Source organism: Dryobates pubescens, chromosome 1 (assembly GCF_014839835.1).
Source record: "Dryobates pubescens isolate bDryPub1 chromosome 1, bDryPub1.pri, whole genome shotgun sequence".
Lineage (NCBI taxonomy): Eukaryota > Metazoa > Chordata > Aves > Piciformes > Picidae > Dryobates > Dryobates pubescens.
Genome location: NC_071612.1, coordinates 60,638,525 through 60,661,329, shown reverse-complemented (window position 1 = coordinate 60,661,329; position 22,805 = coordinate 60,638,525). Strand labels below are relative to the sequence as shown.

The 22,805-nt window shown below is 38.4% G+C and overlaps 1 protein-coding gene across 1 annotated transcript in view; it reads left to right on the top strand.

Moving 5' to 3' along the window:
* The window catches only part of SLC6A11 (solute carrier family 6 member 11), a 102,279-nt gene that overhangs the window by 32,645 nt on the left and 46,829 nt on the right, over positions 1-22,805 (top strand). The window contains exon 7 of the mRNA XM_009907623.2: positions 16,701-16,835. Within this exon, the coding sequence (XP_009905925.1) occupies positions 16,701-16,835 (135 nt within the window). The remainder of the gene's footprint in view (positions 1-16,700; positions 16,836-22,805) is intronic.

Genomic DNA, 22,805 nt, shown 5'->3' with positions numbered 1-22,805 from the left:
ATGTTGAAACTTGATGAGCTTGCTAGCCATCTTATGCATCCTAATGGCTTCCACAAGATGAGGGAAGAACTGTGTAGAAGACCAAAGAAAGTTCATTTTCTAAATATTTGAAGTACCATTCTATACTCTGGTAATTCAAGCTTGGTTTAATATCTTATTTTTCTGAAATATTTGTGATTGTTAATGCTAATGATTCTGATTATTTCTGTAATGTATCTATCTACACAGTTGCTGAGTGTTGCTAATTCTTGATCTTCATATAACATTCAGGTACTGGGGAACCCTCTTTTTTGGACCTTGGCTATTTATTTATTTTACTGAATGTCCTTGTTCTTTAAACTTTGAGAAAGGGACACTGGAATTTCCTAATGGATTCCTCTAAATTGCTCGCTAAAGGAAGTAATCCTAAATCTATCTATCTGTTTATTTATTTATTTTAGTGAGAGTATGGTTGGCTGTTTTTTTTTCAGGCAGTGGTTTCCCCCTTTGAGCTTACAGTGAGTCCTCACTTGTATTAACTTCTTCATGAGCCCTTTGAAGTGCGGAAGCTGGTAGACTGAGGGTTACATACAGGCATTATGCTAGTCTCTGTCTTATTTATCGGTCTTCCTTTTCTGTTCAAGCATCATGCTTACTTTCTGAATGCATCAACACATCCCTGTGGTACTGTTAGTTTAGATCCCTGTCAGGGATGTGGACTAACAGAATCACAAAATGGTACAGTTTGGAAGGGATCTTGGAAAGTCCTTTATCAATAAAGCATTAACACTGAACTCAGAAGAGTTTTCTTAATGTTTTGGCTGTGTCCTAAAAGCCTCCAAGGACAGAGATTTCACATATCTTTGGGCAACCTATTTCTCATGATTGTACTCCTCTGCATTCCTTTATTAATTCCTACATGTAGGTTCATTACAGTATTTAATTTTGTTACTGAATTTTACTTTTATTGTTTTGCTGCATTTGTCATACTTCTGCCATCCACTCCTGATTAAAACACATTTTTGTTATCACCTGTGTTACTGTGTGGCATGGGTTTGAGTGCTTGCAGTTATTCATGCACACAAAAGAACTTGAAAATACTTTTATATTAACAAAGCTAAGTTAAGAGCTGGATGTTTGGGGGAGGGTTCTTTTTTTTAAAAATCTTTTTTTCTCCATTGTCAGCTGGACTGCCCTATCCCTGACTGGGAGCGGCAGTTAACCAACATAGAGTATGTCACACAGCCATGGAACAACTGATCGAACAAATCTCATTAAGAGTCTATTCTTCAGATTTTGCTGGAATAGATTTGTGTTGCAGAAACAGCCTTCAGTAATCATATTATTCTATCTGATTCTGACTTCTGGATCTTTTGATGCTTTCCTACTCTTTGCACTGAGTTCAACATCATCCTGATCTTAAGAGTATGTTAACTTTATGCTGTCTCTCCTCTTGGTATACTTTCAAACTACACCAGAAGTAGAGGGTGATGCTGAAAGGTAAAGTCAGGAGTGTTGTCCTGACTTGACACAAGAACGTGTAGAAGGTATCATCTCTTTCACAGGTGTTAAGTGTCTTCAATACAATCTAGATGACTAGAGTTAAGAGGCTGTGTCCCCTGCTAGAAGCTGTGGATGTTGCTCTAAAACAAATTTGCTTTTTTTTTTTCCTGATCTTAATCAACTTTGCAAATGTCTTGCTTGCTGCCTCATCAAGCTTTAACTTGAAAGCATGCTAGAAAATATTAATGCGATTCTGCTTATCACTTGCTACCCTTTTTCACTCTGTAGGTACTCTCTTCACCATAGCACAGGAAGCGCTGCTGAAAGATACTGCTGTGCTCACATCTGTTTAAGTGCTACGTAAAGAAAAACACTGATACAGCTAATCTCTCTACATAAACATGAGTTGTGTAAGATCTTTGATTAAATAGTCCTGCAAGTCAAATTCTAAAATAATAGATTAATGATTACACGGTATCTCCTCATGAAACATTGATGACTTCTCTCCTAATTTATCACTGGTTTGACTCATCCATTGCACCTCTGAAAAGGAGGTCTTCAATGAAGAGTATAGTTTTCAGTTCATCATTGTATTAGAAATGACATTGCAAGCTTTTCTTGGTGATTTAGTTATCACATATAAACATGAAAGTATGAGGCACTCCTGTTTTTTTTTTGGTGCTTGTCACTTTCAGTACAAATTCAAATATTTCACTATCTACCCTGGTATCATTGGAGAAGTTATAAGCACCTTAGGAAAGCAGAGAACTTTCTTTTTTTAAAGGAGCAGCAGTACTAGTTTACCTACCAGAAGTAAGCAGGATATTGGCTTGAGTGTAACTGGTGGCATCATTTAATTTTATTCTTATGCTGTCAAAATATTTTCGTTTTCCTTTTCACATGTGCTCAGTCCTTATCTGTAATGTTCCCTGCAACTCTTTTTTGTTTAAGAGTTTAGGTGCAAACCTGTCTTATTCAAAATGTCATTTGGCAAACTTGGTTAGGTTCCATTTGAACTCCCAGAATTTTCTTGGTTTGGGTGGTTTATTTAAGCTTTACATCTGAAATGTAGAAAGGAGTCCTGCAAAGGCTGGAAAGTGCATTTTAGAACTGTGATCAATATGAGGGGCTTAAGCTGGACTTTCCAAAATTAACTTTGCATGGCTGTTGTCCTTCCCAATGCTGCATTGTCCTTTGTTACTTAATTAGCTCCACGAAGCAGTTTGATTTGCTGACCTGAATATAGAGAAGGGCCTTTTTAGTCTAAATTGTCAAGAAATATTAAGGAAGGCCATATTAAGTCTATGTATTAAAGGACCAGGGATAAAAAGGTAAGGTACAGCCTGCTTGATTAGGACATCTTGACATAGATCTAGTCCCAATAATAATAAAATGGCTTAGGAAGTAATTTAGGCATCATTGTTAATCTGCGAGTGTGATGGGCAGGAAACAATCATTGAAAAATGTAATATATAATAAATGAGATGATGATTGCAATGAATAAATAAGATGGCCACTAAAATGTCCTAAAAGATATTTAACTGGTATTGCGCTTTAGCAAGTGTTAACTGAAAGTGTAGAGCCCTGGACTGTAGTTCTGATAGGCCTGAAAAGTTCAGCACAAGTAGGCATCTCGGCTGCTCCGAGTTTATTCCAACAAATCAAACTACTCACTATACATTACTAGAAAAACAAAAAAATCCTGCAACTGTACTTAACTGTTGGTTACATTTTCTTTTTCCTTTTCACATTGAGAAAAACTCCAGCATTTGCCTGAACAGTTTAAAATGCAAATTGCAAGCCGTCAGGCTCTGGCTGGCTGAGTGTGGTGCCATCTCTCACTGTTCAACTCTACACATTCTCCCCTTACTTTTTATAGTCATGCTCCCTCCTCCACCTACATTTTCATCGCTGGGAAGCATAGGATAATTTATGGATGTTTCCCTGGTCATCCTCTCAGATAAGATCATTATGGCAGGGGGGTTGGACCCGATGATCTCTGAGGGTCCCTTCCAAACTCTAATGTACTGTGATACAGATCTAGACAGGAGACAACAGAGAACATGCTAATAGTAAATTGGTTTTCACAGTATCGCCAAGGTTGAAAGAGACCTTGAGGATCGTCGAGTCCAACCTGACACCACAAACCCCATGACTAGACCATGGCACCAAGTGCCACGTCCAATCCCCTCTTAAAGACCTCGAGGGATGGTGACTCCACCACCTCCCTGGGCAGCCCATTCCAATGACTAATGACTCTCTCGGTGAAGAACTTCCTCCTCACCTCGAGCCTAAACTTCCTCTGGCACAGCTTGAGACTGTGTCCCCTTGTTCTGGTGCTGTTTGCCTGGGAGAAGAGACCAACCCCTTCCTGGCTACAACCACATTTCAGGTAGTTGTAGAGGGCAATGAGGTCATCCCTGATCCTCCTCTTCTCCAGACTTTTCATATACTGTTTTCCCTCTTTTCTCTCCAACTTACATTTATTTGTATTTTGTGACTGTTTTATATGGCTCTCAGACAGCTGAGATCTTTCAAGTTTATGTAGCAGCTATGCAGAACTTCAAGATCTGAGGGCTCCTTCATTCCAAGCCTTAGGTTTTGGGAATCACCTGCCAAAGCCATTGTTTTTAGAATGTATCCCCATGGCAAAAGACTGACCCCATGGAGTTTCCCACCACAAGTAAGGGAGAGCCAACAGCCTCTATGCCAGTCTGCACACACCTGCTTGAGCTGGCCTGTTTGTATGCTGTACAGAGCTCGGTGTTAGTTTTTGTTCTGTGTCCTTAGACAGGCCTCTGCTTGGTCCTTCTGTAGCTCCTTTACTTCTTTTGCATTGTGCACCTGTGTAAAACCTCGTTTATCATCCCAGAGCAGTACAGGTTTTCCAGCTTGCACGCAGGTCTGTTTTGGTCTAAGCTGCAAGGCACTTGGGTTGAATCCAGCTTTACTATCTTTGAAATAGTTTATTGCACTATTGGCAGACCTGAATGCTCCTTATATTTCTGACTGTGGATAATTTTGTATTGACTGGGAGAAGACATCATTTTATGCCTCTTTCACAGTGGCACATCCTTGTTGATGACAGTGCCTTCTAATTTACAACTGTGCAAAAAGGACTGGCATATGGACCTAAACCAAGCAAAATAATAGAAAAAAAAAAATACTGATCTGGTTGAAAATATGAACAGAAAGATAACCGAATGTGACAAGACTAATGCATGAAAGAGGTGGAAAACCTGCTAGGACTAGGATATTCCTTTTCCTTGAGCTGATTACCAGCAAGACAATGCCATTTGTCCAGTGGGGTCAGAGATCCTGAATTCAGAGATGGACTTTTCCTACCTTTTATTCATCATTTTCCCTTCCCTCCCATCAGGAGTTAAGTTTTGCTCGCCAGCAGTTAAGACTCAGTCACTGGTCCCAAAGAAAATTTATTTCTCAATAGCAGGCTATATAAAGGCCTTAATGGATTCAATGAGGCAGAAAGAAAGAGTAAAAGGACAGAAGAGAAAAATAAGAGAAAGATGTGTGGAAGGAGAGAAAAAAAGAAAGGAAAGAACTGGGGCCCATTGTAGGAACCCAGGAAAAGGAACTAGGCAGCAATGATTGTATCTCCTGAAGTGTCTTTTGTTTTAGCCTAAAGTAGCAGCAAAGAATAGCCCTTCATGGTGAGGCTTTAGCACTCTGTCCAAGACTGATCGCTGTATTCAAAGGGAGAAAGTAGAACATTCATGAGATGCATGCAGAGTTCCTGCTATCCGCCTCCTCTGTGTGAGGTTTTAAAATGGCTACTGCGGCATTTTTTCACTGTCCTGTGCACTGAGCATTTAAGGACACCTCAGTTTTGTTTAAAACGGAGGGCTTTGTGCCTCTCAGTGGTTTTCCTATAGTTCTGTTTGTCTCTTAAATTAGAATCAGATCTTCATGATTTCTTTCCTCCTTAATTGCACCTTAACAGCAGAGATCCACTTTTATGTGAGTACTTAGACTGGATCTAAGCCTTGGTCCACAGGCCAAGAAAGTCCAAAATGTGCTTCACTTTCACTGAAGGACAGCTCAGGGCACATGCAGATGTGAGATGTTTTAAGCAGAGGAATCACCAGATCTGTCAATCTAATGAATGAAAAGGAAGGTGGAGGGGAAGCCAAAGGACAGAAGACCAGCTGTGATATTTGTAACAGTAATGCAGTGAAATTTGCTGAAAAAATTGAAGGTGAAGGCACTTCTAGCTCAATATCTGATGCAAATACACTGACTCAATTAACAAAACAACCAAACAACAAACAAACCCCCCCAAACAAACAAACCCCCCAATCTTTAGAAATGCAGTGATCATTTGTTCCCACATAACCCCCTCATATTTAATTTCTTCTTCCACAGAACTTCCTCTTCCTTATGAATTGTCCTATTTAGGACCATTTGGGGGCAATGGTTTTAAACTGGAGCAGGTTAGATTTAGGTTGAACGTGAGAAAGAAGCTCTTTATAATGAGGGTAGTGAAATATTGGAACAGGTTGCCCTGAGGTGTGTTGAAGGCTCCACTCCTGGAGACATTCAAGGCCAAACTTTATGGTGCCCTGAGCAGCCTGATCTAGTTAAAGATGTCCCTTGAACAAGATGACCTTTGCGGGTCCCTTCCAAACCTGATGCATTCTACAATTCTATTTCTGCCTCCCCCCAAACCACTCCAAAATTATCACTGAAAAATGTCATACAGAAAAACCTCAATCAGAAGCCAGAATATAAGTTGTTTCTGTTCCTTGTGCTCATTGTTGATGCACATGTCAGGGCTAAACCCTTATTCCTTCAGGGACATGACGCACTGCTTGTAGCTGTGACACGTAACTTTCTGAAGCTGTGATTTACAAAAATGCCTGTGTGGTTTCCCAAGCCCTAATCTCTCTGTGTGTACACAAGTCACTGTAGATACTGCTTTTTTAGATCTTAGGTTATGTATTTGGAGTATTGCTTGTGCTGCTTCTTCAGCAAGAGCATGCAAGGTATCTCTTTGTTCCCTCAACTAAAATATAGAAACATGAGAGTTGGCTCCCATTTACAGCACTAACTCTCTTAGTGATCCTTCAATTTCTTATTTTGTCAGCTGAAACAGAAAAGCTACAAGCCCCTGTTTCTCTCACCAGTTAATTTGTTTTCATCTAGTGCTACTCTAGATAGCTTCAAGACTAGTTCATTCTTCTCGATTTACAATGCAATTCATAGGTATGCATTCCTATGGCACTGTAGGCAGAGGTTGATACTAAATGAAATTCCTGCTAGTGGGAAGGTAGTCTCTATAAGTTTCTGCAGTCAGTATATGCTGTATCTACAATGTCAAGGTGTATTGGTAGTGGAAGTTTTGTGTACAAGGCTGTTCTTGTGAGATTTACAAGCTTCTATTCTGTATACCACCCCGGTGTCAACTTGCAGGGACTGAATCCAAACTCAGTCTTAATAAAGGGAAAGCTCAATGAAATAAATTGCTGCAGGAGCAACAAAGGCGGCTTCAGGGAGCTGCTGCTGCTCTGTGGTAACTAAACCACATCCACAAGTAGTGAGTTGGCTGGCATGCATATGCTATTCACTTGTGATGTTAGGCAATTGAAATATTTGTGTAGTTAAAAAAGAAAAGGAAAAAAAAACCTCTCAAAACATTCTGTATAAGCTTGATTGTGTTATATATAGAAAGTGTAAAGCACAGCTGTAACATTCTGGCTCAAAGAATTACCTGTAATAAAAAGTTCTTGGAGTTAATTCCTGTGGGTATAAAATGTGTTCATTGCTGTCCTAGCAAACTAACCAGGACAGTAAGTATTTTTATAGATTGATTTGTATGACACATGTTCCTGGAGTGCCTTTCTGAGGCTAGAATCTCACTGTACCAAGACTTGGATGACTACAATGAGATGCCTCTATTCCCTGAAGAGCTTCCTTTACATCCACATAACAGACAGTCAGAAGTCTCTGGTGAACTGAAGGGATGAAGGCAGAACAGAGACATCAAAATACATGTCTAAGATAGATCTGTTGCACTAACATACTCTTAACTCACACTGTCTTCCAGCCCAGTGTCTTTATTCTGTGATTCCTCTTATAGTTCCTATGCATCACATCACTACTTCTCAGACTGAACCACAGCTCAAAACTACAGTTAAATTGCAGCATGCTGTCAGATCAGTGTCCTGCAAGGCAGCCTTGAGGTGATTTGGGGGCTAGATGTTGAGGCTCTTTGGTAGGGAAGTTGCCTTTAAGCAAAATAAAGATGTCACTAACTACATTCCAATAGATACAGCAGCCATAGGGACTGGAAATGTGGAGAACTGTGATCTGGATGATAACTGTGCTTGTTAGTTTAGGTGGTGAGGCTATTTATTGTATTTCCAATGCAGTTTTATACAGAATACACAAGTACTATTCCAAACACTTTATGGAGAATACATATCTTAGTAGTCACCATGGTGATAAGGGCCTGTATTCCTCAGTGGATGATAGTAATTTGTTTGTCATCCTCTGGACAGATGAGCACACACCTTTTCGATAACATATGATAAGCTCTTTATTGTCCTATAATCATCCCAAACTTCCCAATAGAATTATGGAATGGTTTCTGTCAGGAAGGACCTTTGAAGGTCATCTAGCCCAATACACAAGACAGTTTTGTGATTACAAAAATTATCAAAAGAAAGAAGAGGTATGGATGTGCTATAGGAATGTCTTTTATGCCTTATTGTTTACAAATCACTTTTTTTTTTCCTTTCTTCCCCCCCACCTTCCCAACCTTTACTGCACAAGATTAAATAATGCTGGAATCATAGATTTTTTTATAATTTTTTTTCTGGTTGGAAAAGACATTTAAGTTTATTAAGTCAAACTGTTCTCTAACTCTGCCAAGTCGGGTATTAAACCAGCTCCCTTAACATTACATCTCTGCCTCTTTGAAACACCTCCAGGGATGGGGATTCAACCAGATCCCTGAGGAGCCTGATCCAGTGTTTGAGGACCCTTTGAGAGAAGAATTTTCTTCTAATATTCAACTTAAACCTCACCTGGCACAACTTGAGGCCATTTCCTCTCTAACTGTCCCAAGTAACACTTGGTAGAAGAGACTGCTAGATAGCATTCAGAAGTCTGAAAATCTGGGAAAGTTCCAAAAAGGAATAGCTTTGATTTATAAAAGCTTGAACTTTTTAAAGACCTTTTCAAAATGAAAAAGACTTCAGTTGATTAATTAGTTCTAATTTATATTTAAAAATCTGCCTGATTGAGTTTTAAATTTGACTTTTACTTGATTAAATAGCAGTCTTTGAGATATTTGTGGCTCTGCAAATTCCCTCCTTGATGGATGCTCTACATAAACATTTCTGCTTACAGTGATGAGCTTAGCCAAGATGCTGAAGCTTGCTTCCTCCCTATCAGTCCTTCTCTCCTTGCCCACAGCCACAGGGCAAGTCTTCCTCTTCATATGCTTGAATGTGAACAAAAGAAATAAATTAACATGATTCTTTTACATATTCATAATTATAAGCTATCTCTATTTTGTTTGTTATGCTAGTTCAAGGCTCACTCATGTGTGGAGGAAACAAAATAATGAATGTAAATCAATAACCTCATCAGGGACACAATGCTCACCTGTCCTGATTTTGCTGTGACAGAATCCCAGACCAGCCATGGTCTGCAGCCCATTAACAATTTAAAGTCAGCCAGGGCAGCTGAACTGAACTGGTTACAGGTGGATTCTGAACCATGAAAGTCATGCTCAGTCTAAAGGGGCAATGCTGGATGAGAACAAGGGCTTTCTGATTAGGCTCTTCCTCTGGCTTGGGCTCTTCCTGGCTCTACTCCTGATGGTAAGGATTGCCTTCCCATTTAGTGTGACTACTCTACCTTTGCTGTGTTAGGTATCATTTCATATGTTTCATATTGGTATTAGTTTGGTTATTTCATTAAATCTTTTTGTTTTATTTTAATTATTTCCCTTATTCCTCTTCTCTACTGGGGAGGGGTCACTGGGTGATAGGATACCTGCCATGGTTTGTCTGCAGATGCAGGCTAAACATAGACACCACCCTAAACAAAACAAAAATATCCCCCCTAGGTAATAGGGACAATGATACTTGGATGGTATCACTGGATTGCTTCTTTTATATTTAGGCTGGCAGGGCTGTCTCTGTTTGCCGAATTGTAGTGTTCATTTAACTAAAGGTTTTCTGCAACTTTCTGAATGTGAAAATTACACTGCTGACCTCCCCTCGTTCACAGGTTTGGGCACGTTGTCTTTACAGCTGCTGCTATTTTTGTGTTTAGCGGTGTATTAACAATACATCAACGGTGTCAAGCGTGCTTCCTCACAAATGGATAGCACACTCTAAGGCATAGTAGTGTGTAGAATTATTCCTTTTTTTTTCCTCTCTCTCTTTTTTTTTTTTTTTTTTTTTTTTAAATCAACAGAACTCTTAAGAGTACACTCAAGCAGTAAGTGTGGGATGAATGTTCTTTTTGGACAACACAATTTTGGAGACCGACCAACAGTAGCACAGAGAGGGTGCCAGTCATTGCACTGAGTTTCTGAGTTGTATTTACTGTAGCTATTTGTCTAGGAAGTAAATCTTCCTGTTCTCATCTTCTGACATTTAACAGCAAAAAATTATAGTAACATTTAAGGAACAGTTTAACTAATTCTCACTTAGCTCAGGATGTGTCCTTGTTCAGGCCACCACATTCTTTGCAAGCGGTCAGATCATTATTAACCTGTGCATGTGTATGGTCAGTTCAAGAAAGAATCTGTTTATTCACTTTTACCATTATTTAGTGCTGAAATGCAAATGCTCATGTAACTGATTTAAATAATGCAATAAAATTCACTGCTGCTAGGCATGATATAAACACTTTCATGTACTCCTGTCATCACAGTTGAGCTTTACTGATGATGTCTGCATAGAGAAAAGCAAAAAGCACTTTGTAGTCTGTTTCCCACTTGTATCTGTTGGGCATTCTCTACAAAATCAATGATGCTTCCTTCTACTCACGTGAGGTTTCTTTCTGAAGATGTGAGGAGTTTTTCACCCTCTAGTTGTATTCAAACACCAAGCTGAGAAGAGGGCTTAACTAAGGAGCTCAGGCGTTGCAGGGGGTGTGAAGTACACCAGTTCTGCAGTGTAGATGTTCTGAGACCATACATATGAACTATTTCTGCTGGGTTTCTATTGTTACTCTGACAACTGAATGTTTTGGGACAGCAGTATCTGTTAAATTATGGTATTTTAATGCAAATCCATGAAAATCCTACTTTGCATTTGGTCTGGGCAATATACATTTTTATTATTATTTTTTTTTTCATTAAGAATGAGGTCTGTAGACCCCATCAAAATAACCAACAAACTTGAAGAGCAATTTTAGCAGAAATAAGACCAATCTTGATTTCAATGGTCATGGGCAATCTGGTAACAAAACCAGCTGTGGTAATTAGCTGGGAAATAATTTGAAGTTAACACGCATTCAGAAAACTTGATGCTGCTTAAGGAATATTTATGGGGAGAAAGAGCTCATCATCCCAAGTGAATTGTTCAGTCACTTAAGTCTGGGATGTAGGCTGCTGCAGTGCAGTGGTGGTGTCTGCATTTGGTACTGTTTCTTTGCTTGTCGATTTTAGCTGCATTCCTGGGTTTCTCTGTGAAAAGCTTGTTTGAGCACTAGGGCACTCAGCACTGAGTCAAAACTTCTACCACTTTTTTTTTTTTTCCTCTTTCCTCCTCTTTGAAACTTTGGCTACAGGTAGGCAGGGTCTTTTTTTGAACACAGTGTGTTGGTGAAGTGGAATTTGGAAATAGAATAGAATAGACCAGGTTGGAAGAGACCTTCAAGATCATCATGTCCAACCTATCATCCAACACCACCTAATCAACTTAACCATGCAACCAAGCGCCCCATCAAGTCTCCTCCTGAACACCTCCAGTGATGGTGACTCCACCACCTCCTCGGGCAGCCCATTCCAATGGGCAATCACTCTCTCTGTGTAAAACTTCCTCCTAACCTCCAGCCTAAACCTCCCCTGGTGCAGCCTGAGACTGTGTCCTCTTGTTCTGGTACTGGTTGCCTGGGAGATGAGACCAACCTCTGCCTGTCTACAACCTCCCTTAAGGTAGTTGTAGAGAGCAATAAAGTCACCCGAGTCTCCTCTTCTCCAGGCTAAGCAACCCCAGCTCCCTCAGCCTCTCCTCATAGGGCTTGTGTTCCAAACCCCTCACCAACTTTGTTGCCCTTCTCTGGACACGCTCCAGCAAGTCAACATCCTTCCTAAACTGAGGAGCCCAGAACTGAACAGGAAGTGTTGAAAAGTTCCTAAAGTCAGATCTAATGTAAATAGTAATTCTGGCTTAAGTAAAAAATTGAAAAGCCATTCCTTTTTCTTTTCTTTCTTTTTTTTTTTTTTAATATTGAAATGCATCTTATAAATAATGACTTTGGTTGGTTAAAGTCCTTTTCAATCAAGAGGTATCTCCTTTCCCCTCGTTCAGTAAAAATGCCAAACCAAAACAGAATGGAATATAATTCTTTTCTATTGGCTCAAAATGAATTTTGGAGTTGAGTTTTCATTTCATTGTAGAAGAAACTATTTCAGCTTGACTCAGACTTTTATTTACTTACTTATTGCCTTCAACACCACATGCATAAAAATAAGGACTGGCACAGCTCTACTAGAAAGTGATCTTGTTGTGTTGCAGCCAGTGACTTCAGTATGTTGTCATATTAGAAGTGTTTCTTTTTCTTCTGCTGTTACAGTGTCATGTAGAACTTCCTTCTTCCTATGATCACTGTGTATCTAACAAGGTCCTAGCATATCTTCATTAAATGTCCTCCCCTAGTCCCTTTTTCCCAGCTCATCTTGCATTCCTAGTGAATTTTTCCTCTGACTTTTTTTTTTAATCAAATCCTATTAAATTTTCAAAGCTGTGAAACTGCACTCACACGTGATTCATTAGCACCTAAGATGAAATTCTACAGTTTCTAAGCAATCTGATTAAGGATGTTCACAAGATTATTCTGGAGCAAATTTCCCTCCATAGATAAACAAGGCAGAAGATCATGCTGAGAAAACAGAAAAAAAAACAACAACCAAAACCCACCAAAACCACCACCACCAAAAAAAACCCAAACAAACAAAACCAGTTTTGATGATTCTAACACACACAGTCAGAAATCACACAAATGGCTTACCTGAGTTTTCATTTAATTTCTTTTTCTACATATGAAATTTTAGCTTTAAAATGTAGGTAGCTCTAGACTGATTTCCACCCCCCACACACCTTTGACATACTCAAAAAATCCCTTACAAAACAGCTGTCATGCCTTTATAGTGCTTTAAACCTCTTTCCTTTAAATATAATTAATGTGAAGAAAATTTGTTTTCAATTGTCATTTGTATGTCCATGGATGATGTAGTATCATATCAGCAGAGGACTGACAATGTTGTATGGGGAATTTCACAATATGCAATGATGTCTGCAAAATAAAATCTCTCAGCATGTTATTTGCTGTTAACTTCTAGGAAGGTAGAAGTAAAGCAGGGCAAAAATTGCTGTATACCCTATCACATCATGCAGGTAGCCAAATTCTGGGTTCCCAAGCAGTTTCTTCACACAGGTGTGTACATCAGTGTGGGCAAAGTTGTCTGTCCTTTCTCCTGTGAAACATACCTTGTAATGTCACTGAAATCTAAAGATTGCTCAGCAGTTCCCTCAACAAAGGAAGCTGGTGGTATTAATCTAGTTCTCTGGGATCCACACTGTCAACTATATGACTGACCAATGAGCTGAAAACACTAAATGAAAATTAAGGATGAGCAGAGCATGCTTATTTTCTAGATAACTCTTCTAATACTGAGTTGGAGTGAAATGCTGGTGATTCTTGCATGGATACTACTTGTGTTTATAGTCTAAAAAAGTGGCAGAGAACTTTAGGGGGAGTGAATTAGCAAGCCAGTAATTTTCTGGAGCATCAAATGAAATTAAACACTTTTAGTTTGTTTGCAAAATGGATTACATCAGTAAACAATTTTGTAAAGGCATATTTCTTCCAGGTTCATTTGGGTATAATTCCTCACTCAGCTTCACCAAGGATGAGGTTTTTTTCTATACCCATGAGAGTAAAGGTATTCTTGTACTGTAGACTGTAATCCTACAGAACCATCTGGGCTTTCAGTTACACCTAACTGATTTCTGTTTCCTTTTCCAAATGCCTTCCATAGCCTACCCACACCTCTTAACACTATTACAATTACTAGAACACACTACCTCTAGCACAGTTTTATCATGAGGGTAGCTGTTCCTCAGCCTTAAAGAAATAAGGACTCTCCTTCTTTTGCGTTTACCATTCAGAAAGGGCGTAAATATAGTGCAACTGGCTCAGCAATTTTGGCCATAAATACCAAAGCAGATATCCAGAAAAACTGGAGTGATACATCCTTCCTGAGCCAACTGCCATGGGTGACAATTTATTGATGTTAGTGCTTATACAGCTGATGAGGCTGCTAAAACTGTGAGATTCTCCTGCACTGCAGCAGCTATGTGTTGTGTATAGAGGAGAGAGCATCACCACTTGTAGGTGGTGTTCCGGTCTCCCAGTATGTTGAGCCACTTAATGCCATAGAATCCAGCACATCAGTGGCTTATTTCACCATGCATCTCTAGGGCTCCTGAGGTGATGGAGTATGAGGCATTTTAGAAATCAAACCCCATTATTAGTATCATCATCACATCTGTAGGCATTAAAAGTTTCCTGAATTGTTTTCTTTTCTTTCACCACATCAGACCTCTCTGAATATAAATGAACACAACTGTTTCTAATTACACTGCATCCTGGTTTAATTGACTATAATTGCTTGGTATGTTAATTTGCATTCCAATGCTCAAAATGCTTTTTTTAAACCCTTGTCAGAGCAATGCCAGTGTTTAAGCAGTTGGAAACAAAATAAAAAATTTTGGCATTCTACTTTTTGTACCAAGTTCTCCTATTGCAATACAGTTGAAACACAGATTTGCAAAGTTATTTAGACATATAAGTAGGTTGAGAAACATCTACTGGAACATCTAATAACTCTTAAGACTGCTTAGGTGCTTAAGTGAAAGTGCATTAAGACCATGGATCCTGAAAGTAGATATTTCATTGACTGCCATGAGCTTTAAGTAGCAAAGTGTTGGAAGTAAGTTAAGTTTCAAGTACTAGAAGTTTAAATACCGAAACCTTAAGGGACTTAGATGTCTGTATCACTCAAGGTTAGCTATAAAGTTATCTAGGTGTCTATGTGATCATTTCATGAGTAAGGCACTACAAAGATCTTGAGACCAGACCTACTGTGTATCTTTCATACCAAGTCTGTTTAAAGCACAGATACTGTGCAGAAGTTCAACTTCGGCTGCTGGGACTGTTGAAATTCTTGTCTTAAATGAAAAGGTGCTTTTCTGAACACTCTGGCCACATCATGCCTCAGAGTTTCAAGTGAAGGTGACTTAACTTGGGCAAAAATGTAGAAGAAATACATGATAAATCTGTTGAAGGAAAGGAAGAAGCCCTGCATGAAAGGAACTGAACCACACACCTTTCTTAGGTGTAGAAGAAGAAACCTCATCATTGATGGAGCCAAGTGAGGAAATCCACCCAAAGGAAGCTGGGAAGAAATCTGCCTTTACAAAATTTTGTACTGATGTACAAAATTTCAGGGTAGTGGCAGGATGCACAAGATAGCAGGTTACAAACTCGTGTCCTTAATGAAGCATGATGCAATGAAATGTTATTCTTTAATGTTAGAACAGATAATCAGATAACCTTTCCTGTCATCAAATGGATATATCTGTTGACTATTCTCTATTAAAAACACCTATTGATTTAGAAGAAGTTAAGAAAATTATCTGACACCTCAATGATAGGTAGATGCTGTTAAGGTCAGGAAGAGTAACGTACCTAAATATGTCTTGGACAGGTGGACAAGTTTGAAGATCTGCAGTGTGATTTTTAAAGTTCCCTCCATTTCTGAGTGTACCAGAAGCTCACATGAGATAGTTTCATGTTTGGGGTTAAGTACTCAGCATGGTTTGAAAAGCTTATTTCTGTTTGTTAGACATGAAAATGTTTGAGAGCCATTTCTGCTCTATCCCTTTCATTTACAGAGCCATGAGACAGATAATAAACTGAATAATATATATAATAAATAGATCTAATAAAATCAGTGTTTTTTGAAGGCTATACACATATTTTTCACCAAAATATTTGGCCCATTCTTGAAGCTTGTTAAGTAGTCTAGGCATTTGCAAGGCAGAAGTATATAATCTCATACAGAATATTTTAAACCTACCCAGCACAGATGACTATAGAGAATTAAGTTGAGTTGAGGTATGTTTTTTTTTTATTTAAAGGAAATATTTGTAGTGACATGGAATTGATAATTTAATTTGTATTTATACTGACATGGAAGTTACCATTTAATCCTTCTCCAAGTTTGAATAGTTACATACTGGTCTCAGGTTTGTGACTGTAACATAGAATCAGTTATGCTCAGTTTTTCCTTGGGGAAGTCTAACTTCTTTCAGGTTTCCAGAAAGGCTCAATTGCTTCCCATGAAGATTTCTGGAAAAAGAACTGTGGCCATATATGTGAAAACAGAAATTGCTGGTCTTGATCAACTCAGGAATTTTACCTGAAGGTGTTTTGCGTGATAATGTTATTATCCCAAATGGTAAGCAGGTATACATAGCATTTAACTATTAGGCTTAATGAAATGTTTGTTCTTCAAACACAGGCATGCAGGCAAAGCAGCCTCGAGAGATGACATTTTAATAATTGCTAGGTGACTGAGAATTCATTCCATGTGTTGTTATATAATTCATGCCTTTAATTAATTGCTAATACAGGTCAGTTCCTCTGTGTTTGGAATATAATGTGGTGTAGTATAAAGGTGCACTATATATAGTTTCTGGTCACCTGTCACAAAGAATAAATCAGATGCTTGAAGGGAATGTTCCAATCTTTATAAAAACATGTTGACCTTTCCTACCTTTCCATAGAGTAGTTCAGAAGGACAAATTCAGCTGGCAAGAACAAAGGCAATGAAACCACTTTTCCTCCAGAAAAGGATTTGGTTTTTATCTAACAGCAAAATGGATGTGGAGATGGTTTTGTTGCAGCTGGGAGACAATATTTTTCTAATGTTTTCTTCTCCTTGCTAGGTTGTGTATGTAACAGCCACATTCCCTTATATCATGTTGATGATTCTTCTGATTCGTGGAGTAACATTACCAGGTGCTTCAGAGGGGATAAAATTCTACCTGTACCCTGACCTCTCTCGACTGTCTGACCCACAGGTAGGATCATGGTCCACGTATTTATTCTCTTCTCAGATTGGTAAAATTTGGAAGTTTCCTGGGTTCAAAGTTTTTACAGGTGATTGTTGGCTATTTGCTCATTGTTAGAGATTTGGAATTGTAGATAGGACCTTAAAGCCATTGGTGCTTATGTGTGTTGGAATATATTATTCTTGTAGTAAAAAAGTACCTTGGTCCATAAACCAGACTTTTGAGATGTCTTCAGTTGCAGTTGCTGCTTCTGCCACTGAGGGGCAAAAGTATTGCCGCTTGTTGAATGAGAACAAATCTCACTGACACTTAGCTATTCTATTTGCTCATTCCAAATCTAAATCTCAGTCAAAATGAGCAGAGAAATGAATTCTTCAGATAATTGTTGCCTTGGAAGCAGAAGGCTATATGCAATCAAGGAGGTATTAAGTACTCAAACTAGGAGCTCTCTTTTTATTGTTTCCAGAGTGGAGTTGAATACTGGATTAAGTTGATTTTTCTTTTCAGTGACAGATGAGAACAATAAAACACTTACTATATATAATTTGTCTGATATTGAAGAGAGAAAATGACACAAACTCTGCAAAACCTGACAGGGTGCAAACAGTACTTTACTTACCTGGTTTGACAATGTAAAAGACATTACACAGTGTCACTCCTAAAGCTGTTACAATATTAAAGGGATCTTGAGATGAATATAGAAAGGAAAATTGGGAATATTCATCAAAATACACTTTATGAATCTGCTAACTAAAAATGTGCCAGCATAACATTTTTATTTTTCGCCTTTGCTTGCTGAGAATGTTGTTTTGTTACAGAAGAAAATAGAGTGCATCCTTCAGGTAATTTCCTTCAGGTGACTGAAATGACTGACTCATGTTCACTTTAAACAAGTAATATTTCTGCAAAAAACAAACACACACACACAAAATCTCCCAAAGCAAACAAACCTGTTGCAAAGGAAAAGAGTAATTTAAAATACTGAAAATTTTAGATGGGAAATTAATTGTTGCCACTTTTGGACTTTTCCATATTCTATGCCAGCATAGACAAAGTGAAGTGAAAGAAAGGAAGTGAAAGTAGAGCTGTGGAGGTGGTGTTGGAATGTCAGTGTGCTATGGATTTTCAGGGATTAGTTTTCTTGGGGTTCACCTGAGAAATTAGCACAATAACAGAAAACCAGAAGGACACTCTGACATGCTCTTTGATACGCTAGTCTGTTATGTTGCAGCATAGCAAGGCAGTCCATCTTCAAGTGAACCTCATGCATCTTAACCCATTTTAGTAAATACAAGAAATTTGGCTACCCTATTCATACTGAGAACATGTTGGTACCTCTTTATTTTGTCTGCTTTTAACTAGTGCTACACTCTATGGTTCTGGCATCTCTTTATCCATTGACTAAACAAGAAGTGTTCACTGAGTACTCTTCTCTTCCACTACTCCATGACTCTTCCACCTACACAGTCTATTCACATAGTCTGAGTGGGAGGTAGTCCTGCAACTTAAGTGCCCATCCCTCCACTGGTCCAGCTGTGTGCAATAGGCCTATCAAGAGGATTCTGCCCTGTGTGTGGATTTTTCACATGCCACCTACACCCTTGCTACTATTTGTCACTGAAGGAGGGCATGCAAGCTTAAGCAACATCATTGTCAGGGCACAAGAGGTTTTTATATGCCTATTTACTATACTGGTTCCATTTGTAAGGCAATACGTTGTTGCCATGGCAGTTTCCAAAGCACATGGTATTAGCCTAAGCAGTCTGTGGAGTACAAAGCATTTGAGACACGTGTGCGTGTATCTGTTTGTCCCACACATATAACTCAGTTGATACTAGAATGGCTTTTGGGAATGCTTGATGGATTGCTTTAACAAGCCAGCTTTCTTCCCTGTTTCAATGAGACTTTGACTGACACGTTGCTGTATTCTCAGCCTTAGTATTTTAAGCAACTTCTTGTAGGAAAGAAGCTGAAGTAAAATAGACCATAGTACGGACTGGGAACAATAATACAGGCAATTTAACTGTAGTATATGTGATTAAATTGTTTTAGAGAATTAATTTTTGTGTGGAAAAATTGCTCCTCTGGATTTATTTTGTTGACACTAATCTATTCAAATTTTGAAGACACATTGCTCAGTTATTAGCAGGATCTCTGGGCAGTATTTAAGAAATAAAAGAAGTTTAGCCTTTCAGTCTTAAAATTTGGCAGAACTTGGTGTATTAAAGAAAAAGTAAATGGAATTGGTTCAGCTTTATTGCAACTTTTAATAATTAGATTTTATGGGACACCAAAACTTAATGTTTAAACCATTGTTTAAACATTACCAAACTATCCTCTTCCATAAGCCTCTCCTCAATTTGCTCTAGAGCTTTTTGCTAAGGAGCAAGTGTAGGATAACTCAAGTAACCTTGACATTTGCACTTCCAGTTTCATCTTTGCTCCTGTTTATCTGAATTTACTCCCCAAAATCAAAGCATAACACATGTACTGGCAGAAGTTGTTTTCCTTTTTGGTTGGAGGTCTAAGTAATGTCCCAGACTAATGTGTCTGCGTTAGGAAAGGGGAATGTGCACCACAGAGCCAACTGTGTTTACTGTGGATTAAATAAATTAAGTTTCTCTTCAAGGCTCACTTTAGTTTGAAGTTCTTCAATCTTTTGTCTTTGTGTAATTTGCATTTCATGGTTTGTTATAGCTTTCTAAGCAGCTATTCATCTGTTTTGTTCCGTTTCTCTTAGCTTTCAAGTGCCGTGTTCTCCATTTAATTATTATATTCTATCTTTTCAGCAGACCGAATCTCTTTGGTCTGAAAATTCTCTATTTTGTCCTGTATATCTGTGAGCTCGTACCAAGCGCTTTTTGTTATAATACTGGAGTACTATATTTATGCTTCAGAAGGGCCTTTTTTTTTTTCATCAATAATAAGATCTTTAAAGCCTTCATGCTCAAATAGGCTTGAAACATGTCCTTCTACTCCAATATGGTAGATACAGGCACTGTTATAGCTTAAATAAGGGGTGTTTCCTGAGTTATAACTGACACAAAAGAAGTATTTTACAAAGTTAATAGGATTGTTGTGGGGATTGTACACAAGGCTGACTCAGAGTATGGTTCTGGTTATCCCTCAACAGGTTTAAGTAACTTAATACATAATTGTGCTTCTGTGCAGTACTCATGGCTCCTTTTCAAGTAAAACACTTTCTTCATAATGGGATTTCCCAAACATCTGTAGATCCAGAAGCTGAATTGGTTAGGGACTAGCAGACATGCCAGTCTGATGCATCAAAAAGTAGTATTGTAATTAATAATCTGGAAAACACATGCGTGTAAATGAAAACCCTGCTCTAGCAGTGGTTTCTTATAATGAGGAAAAAAACAGAGTCACCCTGTTTCTTGTGTGCTGATATGCTAGTAACTGGCTGAGTTCCTGGGGTTTTATTACCAACAGCCCCCCTGCCCCCACCAAAAGGGGGAAAAAAAAAAGGGGGAAAAAAAGGCATTGTTTTAATGAAGATAATCATTCTAGCATCTGTAGTGATGAACACGTCAACACAGAATTAGGCTCTCTTCTGGACAGTTGGTACTTAGCACAGTCTTGAATGAATTTAGTTAACGGGGGTTTTGTGATTGAATAACATGTGAGAACATATCTGTATGTGGAAAGAATGCAGGTTGTGCTTTGTATCTTATATACTCCAATGTGACCATTAAGTATGATACGAATGACAGGACAAATTACGTGTAAGGTACAGGAAAATCTGAGCCATCTCAGTTAGGATTGTTTTAAAATTTCCCTCATCTTTTATCTGCAGTGGGAAAGTGTTAAAATTTCAGTAAAATTTCTGTTGGCAGAAACATTTCTACCATTCACCTCTAGCAGGTCACCTATGCCTGTTCAACTCTTAGGTAGCCATGACTGTGCAAATGGCTGTGCAGAGCTTCCAGGTGTTTCCTATGGGTACTCCTTCCAGCCTGAAAATGTCTTTCAGAAGGACTTTCCCCATAAATTTTCCTGGCACTGAAATATGATTCACTAGCTTGTAGCCCACTGGATCTTCATTGTTGAAAATAAATGCCAAAATACGAATGCACAGCAATGAGCTTCACATTAGAATGCCGGTTTTTCAGCTTAAGTTTTATAGCACAAAGATGACTCTCTTATTGCTGTCTGTCTTGAAAGTGACTGTCTTTCTGTATTTTCCTGTGTGGCACTGAACTAACTTTTCATGGTCTGTGTGTTTATACAGAAAAAGAACACCTTAGTACATCAGATAGTCTCTTTCAGGGAAAATGTTTGTACTGGAAAATGTTTGATTTGATTTCTACCCTTTTTTTTTGGTAGAAAATCACTTAGAATAAAGGCACAGTAATATTTTTTGATCTATTTGTTGGTTTTTTTTCAGGGGGGTAAAGTGGGTGTGCCTAAAAATTGTAGCTTTAATGATATACTTTTTAACATTCAGGTATAGCATGAGTTAGTTTTTCCAGTTATTCACTCCTGCCTTGACATCACCTTGATATGTTTAGACATATGCATAATGTCATATTTCTAAAAAGATGCCATTCAAAGACAGTGAACAATTGCTGTGCAGTATAATTGTATATGTGTGAGTGACATTTGGGAATAATCTATAAATCAAGAGATAATATTTTCTTAACTCCTGTTCTGAAGCCCAAGCTGGAAAAGCTTTTTATTTCCAACTGCTTTCTATTTCCAGTGTTTAACAGTGCAGAGCTGCTTCAGCAATGAGATGTGCAGCAGTAATACCATCCTGATTCTTTACCCTGAACTTTTCTTAGTGGAAGAATTAGCCCAGATTGCTTCAGTTTTCCTACGGGCAGCCTTCAAAGCAAGCGACTATCACAATTGCATCGCCACCTTGAGGCAGGATGAAGCCTGTGTTCAAATGCAGAAGGAAACAAAATTCTCTCCTTGCTTTGAAAATGGAGCAAACGGCTTCATTTAAACAGAAATGTTAGGGCTCACTTTTCTTTCAAAAATAATAATAATAATAATTAGAAATTACTTGATGTTTGGGTGGTTTCATGCTCATAAAATCGAGGTAACTGTATGGATTCCTGAATAGTGGCATTTAGGTCTGTACTGCATCTATCCAAGCATTATTTACCCTTAAAACTGTATCCTAAGAATTTTCATATGTTGGCAGTCCAATAATATCTAATTGATGGACTCTTTTTTTTTAATGCTTTTGTTTGGAATTTGCCACGTGAGAAACTGGCAGTCAAATTGGAAACTTTGTGCTGCATGGTAAGCCTTTGAGAAAAGGGTTCAGAGGCAGGTTATTTGTCCTAAACCTTATCAGCCTTCAGCAGTTTACTACACTTTTGACCATTATAAGAGTTGATGCAGCTATTAAAATAAAAATAGAGACAGTGAACTGGGAAAAAACACTAGTCATGGGAGGAGGAAGATGTCCAGCTCCCATTACGCTCTTGCAGTGCTGTGAACAGCTGTGGGACTGACTTTTCTTTTTTTCCCCTTCCACTTTCTTTCTGTTCTCTGTATTGTTTGCTCCATCTTCACTTTCTGAAGCAGGTAGTTGTTATGCACATGCATTTGCAGTGACTTTAAAAAGGAGTGAAAGGCCAGAAATCTGGGGAAGGGCTGTAGGTATGAAAATTCTCAGATGAATTTACTATCTATGCAACTACAACTCCCACTTCACACATGTGTCTTTGAACAGTCTTTGTTCATCTGATATGGAAAACTAAATATCAAATTGTTCCTTCTGTGAAAGGAAAAAGGTATTGCTGCAGGTTGCGAGTCTCTCATGTTGGTGTTAATAGTAATCACCACTCAGTGTTAAGTGGTAATCACCACTCAAACTTATTAAATTGGAAGAGGATGAATTCTTTCCAGAAGTCTGCTGTTTGCACCATCATCACAGATTGCTGGGATTTTAAATTGTAAGGTAAGCAGAGCGTATAGACTGGCTCAATGTTTAGAAACATTTGG